An 8547-nucleotide genomic window follows, 5' to 3' on the forward strand; every position below is an offset into this window, starting at 1 on the left:
GTATCAGCTCTTGATACTGGTAATGGCTCAAACGGCCACCACTTACGGGCTATTCATGCCCGTGCCACCTCTTGGGTGGCTTAATCTTCATCAATCAATCAATTTCCTCATCACAATCGACTTGAGAATGGTCCAGGACGGACCGAAACGTCGTCGTCCCTTCACCTTCTAGTGTGTGGTCTGGTCAACTTAACATTTTAATATAATTATAAACAAAGAGAGTTAGTGAAAATGATTAAAATAAATATTAAAGCTCAGTGAGTCGTCACATCAATTTGCTCCATAGGGAGCTTAGCTGAAGGTTCAGTCAATAGATGGCGCTGTTATGGTGGTCTTGGCAGCTTTTGTGGGGAACTTTCTACCTTTCCCCTAAAGAGTTTGGTGTTGAGTCAACGAGGTGCCCGGCCCGCCTTCAACCCTCTTCTTCTTCTTGAGAATAGGCGCAGTTTGCATGAAGGGGTAACCCTCCCGATGACTGCACCAGGACAGATGTAAGGAGACGCGTTGACGGTCAGGAGGAGAAGAAAGTCAAAAGCGGTAGATGTGATGGGCCGTAGAGAGAAGAGTGGCGACGAAAACAGAGGCGAACGTTAGAGGGAGACACCCCGCACCGGGGGGGTGCGGGGGGGGGGGGTCGTGATCACGGTGGCAGCTGATCCATGCACGGCTTAGCAGCGTGCGCAAGACGGGAACTAATACTTCTCCGGAAACTTGTGTATCGGAAAGCGCAAGCAGTACGCTTCCCAAATCACCCGCAGGTCAGCGGGCAGCCGGCCACCAGGCGGCGCCCTCGGCTGAGACATCCTATCAGGCACCCTATACACAAACTCCTTCACCCGCGACACCCAGACAGTGGACGAGCACCACGGGATCGGAAGCACCCGGGCATCCCGATAAGGGCCCAACTCCGGACCCTCACAGGGCACGACCCCAGCAGACGGGACTAGGCAATCCCCAGACTGGAGCAAAGAAGGAGGGGATACAGCAGGGGACGCAGGCGCGGCACCGACCCCACCACCGGGCACAGGAGCCGAGGCCCTCTGGCGCACATCTTTCCGCAACATCACGACGAGGTCCCGATCATCAGGGACAACCCCCCACTGCGGAGATCCAACAGCAGGAGACGCAGGAGGAGAGGCACAGGTAGCAACTTCGGAGCCCCTCACAGCACCATCATTCTCGGCGGGGGGCGCCAGATAACCATACTCCCCCACCTCCTCCCAAGGCACACCACGAAGGGGAGACACACTCCGAGCCCGCCGTGAACGCTTCGAGACAGGCCTCACCACAGCACGCCCAGCAGGCCCCGCCGCAGGCACGGCCACCATCTTTACATCCACACAGGCCACACCCGCACCGTCCGAAGAGTCCACAGAGGCCACATCACCCACACTGTCCACATCATCCAGGGAAACAGCCTCAGAACACCGACGCGCACGCTTCTGCAAAGGGACGGAAAGAGCAGAACTACAGTCACCAACACACACAGGCACGGCAGGCACCTCCCCCTGCCGAAGCACCCCCTCTAAAACAGCAGAACCCGCGTTCCCGGGAGCCGGTATCACATCCACAGGCGGGGGCGGGACATGGACCTCCACCGAGACATCCTGCACTACACGCAGCTCAGGCGACGGCTCGACACCCACACACACCGGCTCAACAACCCCAGGGGCCACAGCAGTCACCTGACGTGTCGCACAGGCCGTAGAACTCGCCTCAACAGGCGGAGCAGCAGACAGGCAATCAGGCGCCTCAGGCACAGCACCTACTCCGTCCTCAGAACCGTCCGAACGTAACAAGGGCGGGAAATCCTCTGCACGAAAAACATGCACCCGACCAGGTGCTCCCACGTCGCACGCCGCAGCCAGGTGACCCTCGTGACCACACCGATAACAGGTGCGCGGTTGACCCCGGTACAAGCAGCGGAGCGTGTAACCCAACACGGACATCGACGACGGTACACTACACTTCAGCGACATCGTCAGGGTGCGGGAGCCGTCAAGCATACCAACACAGTGCCCGGCAACGACCTTGTTCCAACGAACACTTAACACGGTCCCAAATCGCTCAAAACAGGAGGTTAAAAAGTCGTCCTGAAATTCGAAGGGGGCACCATGCACCGCCACAGACGTCAAGGTGACACTAAGATTCACCACCTTAACTGAGCCAGCTGAATCAGGGAGTGGGTAAACACGCCCCTCACAACGCTCGAGAAACACCTGAAAGGCAGCCTGGAGGCGGAACTTGACCACAGCACGGTTGCCCTGAAGCAGCTGGACGCCCACCAGGTCCGACAGCTGCACATGAAGCACGTCCACCAGGGCGACACCAACCAATGGATGATCCACCGGCACCGTAAACGCTAGACCAGCCGACAATGTCCTCTGCACTGGAGGGCGAGATGACCCCATGGCTAAGGCAAACGTCACCCTGTCAGTGGCAAACCACCACCAGCAGGGCAAACAAGCAATCACCCAACGTAAACACTAGCCAGTGCGGAGAGACCTCGGGAGCGTCCGACCTGGCCGGTGGTCACCACGCAACTCCCAACCCTCATTCAGTCTACTGTTGTCTGTGTGGTACCTTCTCTTCTACTTTAAGTGTTGTTAAAGGTTAGTTTTAAGTTAAATGTAAGATTAAGTTTCTACTGATATAGTTTTTTATTGTAATTTTATTATTCGTGTAATTGGTAGTTTAATACGTATTTATTTCATTGATATGGGTTAAAATTAGTATCTTAATTTGTATGCCTGGGACATTATCCAGGCGGTTATATTAGTGATATTGAAAGAATACGGTGGAAGGGTATAATAGGTGGAGATTAACCAGATACTTAAACTTTAGTGATATTAAATTCGTTTATGGGAATATTTTAGGTTAGAAGCTTAACCACTACTAGGGATGCAAGTAAAATATTTTAACCAGAGTAACGGGTGTACTTAACTATACCCCACACGAGATCTGCAACATAAAATGAAATATAGTACTAGTGATTTAAGAAAAAAAATATGCTTGAAATTTCGTTACTGAGAGTAATTCCAGGTGTAACAAATCTGAATTTTTGAAGACTTAAAATTGCTTGTTTTGTCAAAGTTCTGGATTACTTACATAATCAAAAATATGATGGTTAAATAACTCGATTGATTGACACTTTCTGAGTTAGGCTTCATAAATTTTAGCCTCGGCGGCGAAAAATTTAATAGAATGTCTTTTGAAAGTACCAGTTTCCGTTTTATAACTACTAAACATTAACATTTTGAATATTGTCTGACAAATCATTAAACATAACATTAGAGGCCGTGTTAATAACGACTGAATTATCTAAATTGAACTTTAAGTTGTAATCTTCACTTCACCTGAAGTTATTAAACTGAATAGTTATCATTGCCCAATTGGAATCAATAAATTTAATAAACTGTGTTGTCTTCAGTTTTAAGTTTTTTAATATCTGTATTGCGTAATGTGGAAAGTGTGCTTGGCCGTTCATAAATTGCTAAACCGTAAACTCGCGTTAAGTGGTCTAATGTCGCAGCACCCAGTCTTTACCTTCTGGACCCCTCGGTATCCCACTACCTTCCCAACCATCTTTAATCATCTGCCCGGCTTCAAAAACTTGGGTATAACTAAAATTATTGCACTAGTGACAAATTACAAACAATTGTCTCTAGTTGTCAGTCGGTGATGAACTACTCGGTATTATAACGTCAGTTATGTTAACAATTCAAAGTAAATCTGATGGTTTATGGTCATGGTAACCAAAAACACTTGTGATTTGATTTAAAAGTGCATTTTTTCTATACAGATGGCGGTATTTGCTCTACTAATCCTCGGTTGCATCGCCCAGGTAATTGCCAAATTACTGTATTCTCAAATAACTAATAATAATAATAAAAAGAGTAATAATTGCTCCCCAACAGATCCTGGGTCAGGCATACCAACCTTATGGCACCCACGCGCCCCTACCAGTCGTTACCCCCACAACCTCCACTGTAACCACTGAGGTTGGTAACCATGGCATTACTTTTCTTAACCAAAATGTTATTTATACTTTAACAAAGTAATGATGTATAATATTGCAGACTACCCTGACCCACACCCTGCGGGAGACTACAACCTCTGACGTCTGGGTTACTGAGCAGACAGCGATCACCCTGACAGTCGCCCAGACCACCACCCAATGGGAGTTTGTTCCCCAGCAGCCACAGACGGTGACCTCTGTGATAAGGGTCACCTCAACACCAGTAGTGTTGGTGACGGCTACGGTGGGGGTCTACCCAGTGAGCACAATGATCTCTGTCTACAGTCAGTTCGTCACCACAACAGATACTGTTAAATACTGGCAGACTATAACCCACGTGGCTGTCGCTCACGAGGTAAGTTTGTAGTCTTTAACTTGTGCAAGTGTTCATTTACTTAATTACACAAACTTCAATAATGTTTGTATTTGCAGATCCAGACGGTCCCTGTGGTAACTACACAAGAGCTCTTCCAGGAAATAGTAACTACAATCACCCAAATAGTAACTACTAGGGTTACTTCCACCACCGCCAGATACTATGCTTAGAGGGATTATAGATCATATAATTGGCATAGCATTGTAATTTAAAACATAAATTTTTTAAATTATGGAAGATGTTTTGATTTAAATTCAAAGGGAAATAAAATCTTTGAATAGTTGGTTGTATTAGTAGTAATGTTAGACTCCCTCGTAACTATGGAATACCTCTAGTTACTACTATTAAAATTACTAGTTCTTCTACTAAGATGAGCTGGTTAAAGGACAAAAAAGTATTTCTATTAAGCCACCTATCAAAAGTTCGACTTCTACTCTATTGGAATCTGTAACGGTCTAATCAGTTGCATGCTAGAGACCCCTAAACGTTTCTTGGTACTTCTGCATTGAGCTCATAAGCTTTAATATATAATATATTATATATATAAATATATATAATATATATTATATATATAATTTTTTTCCGGTAGTGAAATCTGTCTTCGAAAGTTAGCGAGGCAAAAATCTCTTGTGCTTTCCCTCACAACAGACCTTGCATAATGGCCACCCAAAAAATCCTTGCCCCTTTAAACTAGTAGCTAACTTTGAAAAGTGCAAGAAAAAAATTTGGGGTCCTTCAAATGAAATTTGAATTATTCAAACCCTTTACGGAAGTTAAATCCACTACTAGAACATTCTTAAGAACCCTTACCACTAGCAGCAGCTGCTTCTAGCTTTTTCTCCTAAAGACTTATCAGGGCTTTGGCAATCTGTTTAATTTTAACTCTGCTCATCTCTGCTTGCTTCTACACCCCCTCCCTATCCAGCTCGTTGCTACCGTGGAGGGGCTTGGTGGGCGGCAGACGGAGTGTAATGCTCCTTACGACGTTCCCCCTGTCCTTTTGTAGCCTTGTGCTCCTGCTTACATAGCCTTCCCAGTTTGGTGCCTTCTTTTGATAATTACTTGCTTGTGCTCCTGCTGCTGTCCTCACGCATTTTGTTGGATGCCATTTCCTTCCGTTTAGTTTCTCACCCCTATCTGCTTGTCGGTTTCCTGCTGACCTTTTGCTCGTTTTGATTATTCCTTTGGACTACTTCTACTTTGGCGCCCGGGTGTTTGAGGAGGCATACTCTTGCACACATAGAACTGTAGTACCCAACATCGCGAGGGGAACCTTTAATTGTTAATCCTCCTTTCGTCATTAAACCCGCTCTCGACAGTTCTCAAGGTGGCGTTTGTGGGGCGTATACTCGCGACGCACCCCTACGAGGCCCTGGCATGATCGGCAATAGCTTCCTGTTGGGTGCCTTGCCTCTATGGCTCCATGGTGGGTGTGGGGGCACATTCGTGAATGAGTTTCTTTTTCGTCCTAGTGTTAAATTCTGTTTCTCCTTTACTTTCTCAGGCTCGTGGGCAACAAAGCCCGAGTAGGTCTGTTGGAAGACCAGGCTCTGCAGCCTCTGCTGCATTGGGCCCCGACCTTGCTCGTCCTTTGGCCTTTCTGAATACTCCCCTCGGCTCCCCTACATCTGTAGTTGGGGCTAGCGCCACGCCCCCAGTGGTGACCGCCTCGTCCCCTGGCCCGGCTCAGTCTCTAGTTGTGACTACTGCACCTTTTAACACTCGCTTTCTTTCTTTCTTTCTTTGTCTTTCTGGGGGTTCTCAGCGCCGTCCTCGACGCGGCCGCACTCAATCGATTCCTTCCCGTTCTGATGCATATAAAGCTTATGTTCCTGCATCGTGGGGTCAATTACTTTGATCTCATACCTCTTGTTTCCGCGCCTCCTGACAGTCTCTTTCCATCGGCATCTTGGCGATTCCCTGGATGACTTTGTTACCTTCACCCCCTCCCCGCTCAGCTCGTTGTCGCCGTGTGGGGGCTTCGTGGGCGGCTGCCGGAGTGTGATGCTCCTTGGGACAGTCCTCTGTCCTTTTCTAGCCTTGTGCTCCTGCTGCCGTCCTCTCCAATTCTCCTGGGCACCTTTTCCTTTTCCTTCTGTTTCGTTTTTCTCCCACCTCTTCTCCTATCTGCTTGCCGTTTCCTGCCGACCTTTTGCTCGTTCTGGTTCTTCCCTTGGACTTCTTCTATTTTGACGCCCGGGTGCTTGAGGAGGCATACTCATGCACCCGTAGAACTGCAGTACCCGACGTCGAGAGCGAGGGGACCCTTTTATTGTCAATCCCCACTTCGTCACTGAACCCGATCTCGACGGACTGTCGGTTTCTTAAGGTGGCGTTTGTGGGGCGTATACTCACGACGCACCCCTAGGAGGCCCTGACAAGATCGGCGATAGCTTCTTGTTGGGTGCCCCCTCCCCATCCGGCCCCGTTGGCGTCGTGAGGGGGCTTGGTGGACGGCTGCCGGAGTGTGATGCTCCGTTGGGCAGTCCTCTGTCCTTTTCTGGCCTTGCACTCCTGCTGCTGTGTTCTCCAATTGTGCCGAATCGCTTTTCCTTTAACTTATGTTTCGTTTTTCTCCCCCCTCTTCTATCTGCTTGTCGTTTCCTGCTGTCCTTTTGCTTGTTTTGGATTCTATCTTTGGACTTCTTCTATTTTGACGCCCGGGTGCTTGAGGAGGCATACTCTTGCACCCGTAGAACTGTAGTACCCAACGTGTCGAGCGAGGGGAACCTTTTATTGTCAATCCCCCTTTCGTCGCTGAACCCGATCTCGACGGACTAACGGTTCTTAAGGTGGCGTTTGTGGGGCGTATACTCGCGACGCACCCCTAGGGGGCCCCGGCATGATCGGCGATAGCTTCCTGTTGGGTGTCCTGCCTCTAATTGTGGCTCCATGGTGGGTATGGGGGCACATTCGTGGATGAATTCGTCACTTCTCGTCTCTGTCGTTGAATGTTTCCGTTGTACCCTCTCAGGCTCGTGGGGTGGGCGACCAAGCCCCCGAGTCTGCCTGTATTGGAAGACCAGGCTCTGTAGCTCCCGCTGCGTTGGGCCCCGACCTTGCTCCTCCTATGACCGTCCTGACTTCTTCCTCCAGCTCCCCTCCCTCCTCTGTGGTTGGGTCGAGCCTCCAGCTCCCGGTGGTGACCACTTCGTCCCCTGGTGTGGCTAAGTCTTTCGTTGTGACTACTGCGCCTTTTGACCCCTCTCTAGGGGTTCTCAACGCCGTTCGCGCCCCAACCGCACTCGCTCGATTCCTTCTCGTGCTGATGCGTATCAGGCCTTGTTTGGTCCTGCTTCATGGGCCAAATACTTTGATTTCCTCCCTCTTGATTCTGCGCCTCCTGACGATTTCTCCCTCCATCGGCATCTTGTAGATTCCGTGGATGCGTCTGTTACTTTCAACCCCACTCGTCTCGGTACACGTGTCGTTGCTGCTGCTTCTCAGGATGCGGCTTCCCGCTTGGCTGCCTTATCTTGCCTTGGCGAGATCCCTGTTCGGGTCTCCAAGAACGTTCAGATGAATGCCAGTGTTGGCACTATTCTCCTCCCACCCCATGTTGCAACCGGTGTTCGGAATCTGCAGGATTGCCACGATGATATTCGGCATATCCTTGATGCCCAAGGCCATTCTGTCCTCCAGGTTGACTCGTTTACTCGTCCCCCTCGTGGTCGTCGCCGTCAACCCCTTCGCGTTGTGAAGATCACCTTCGATGGTAGGACCCTTCCATCCTCTGTCATTCTTGCAGGTGCTAGGTGCTCTGTCCAGGAGTATATTCCTTCTCCTCGACTTTGTAACAAGTGCTGGAGGTTTGGGCATGGTGCCCTCCGCTGCTCTGGGACTGTCTCTCTCTGTCCTTTGTGTGGGAGTGAAGGTCACTCTAAGTCGGAGTGCACTTCTCCCCAGGCTCGTTGCCTCAACTGCGGTGAGGCCCATCCTACCTTCTCCCGTGCGTGTGTCCATTACAAGCTTGAGGCAGTCGTCCTCAACATGAAGCACCGGGAGCGTTTATTTTTTCCTGAGGCGAGGCGCCAGGTTCGCCGGCTCCCGCCTTTTGCTAATATCTCTTATGCTCGCGTGTTGCGCTCTTCCTCTCCTCGTCCTTCCCGCCTTCCTCAGACTCACAACCGTTTCCGGGCCTTGGACCCCGATG

The 8547-nt window shown here is 49.8% G+C and overlaps 1 protein-coding gene across 1 annotated transcript; it reads left to right on the top strand.

Moving 5' to 3' along the window:
• The first annotated feature begins 2499 nt into the window (after window positions 1-2499).
• Window positions 2500-4674, top strand: LOC123771401 (chondroitin proteoglycan 1-like). Its single transcript, XM_045763910.2, has 5 exons — window positions 2500-2612; window positions 3803-3844; window positions 3918-4001; window positions 4080-4373; window positions 4451-4674. The coding sequence occupies exons 2-5, from the start codon at window positions 3803-3805 to the stop codon at window positions 4562-4564; spliced, it is 534 nt and encodes a 177-aa protein (XP_045619866.1). The 5' UTR covers window positions 2500-2612; the 3' UTR covers window positions 4565-4674.
• The last annotated feature ends 3873 nt before the right edge of the window (window positions 4675-8547 follow it).

The sequence above is a fragment of the Procambarus clarkii genome, chromosome 54 (assembly GCF_040958095.1).
Source record: "Procambarus clarkii isolate CNS0578487 chromosome 54, FALCON_Pclarkii_2.0, whole genome shotgun sequence".
In the NCBI taxonomy this organism is placed as follows: Eukaryota; Metazoa; Arthropoda; class Malacostraca; order Decapoda; family Cambaridae; genus Procambarus; species Procambarus clarkii.

Excerpts from the sequence above, each read along its gene's own strand:
- LOC123771401 (XM_045763910.2), top strand. The coding sequence starts at position 3,803 with ATGGCGGTATTTGCTCTACTAATCCTCGGTTGCATCGCCCAG. Across the intron at positions 4,002-4,079 it reads CCTCCACTGTAACCACTGAG|ACTACCCTGACCCACACCCT; the intron begins GTTGGTAACCAT and ends ATAATATTGCAG. Across the intron at positions 4,374-4,450 it reads ACGTGGCTGTCGCTCACGAG|ATCCAGACGGTCCCTGTGGT; the intron begins GTAAGTTTGTAG and ends TTGTATTTGCAG.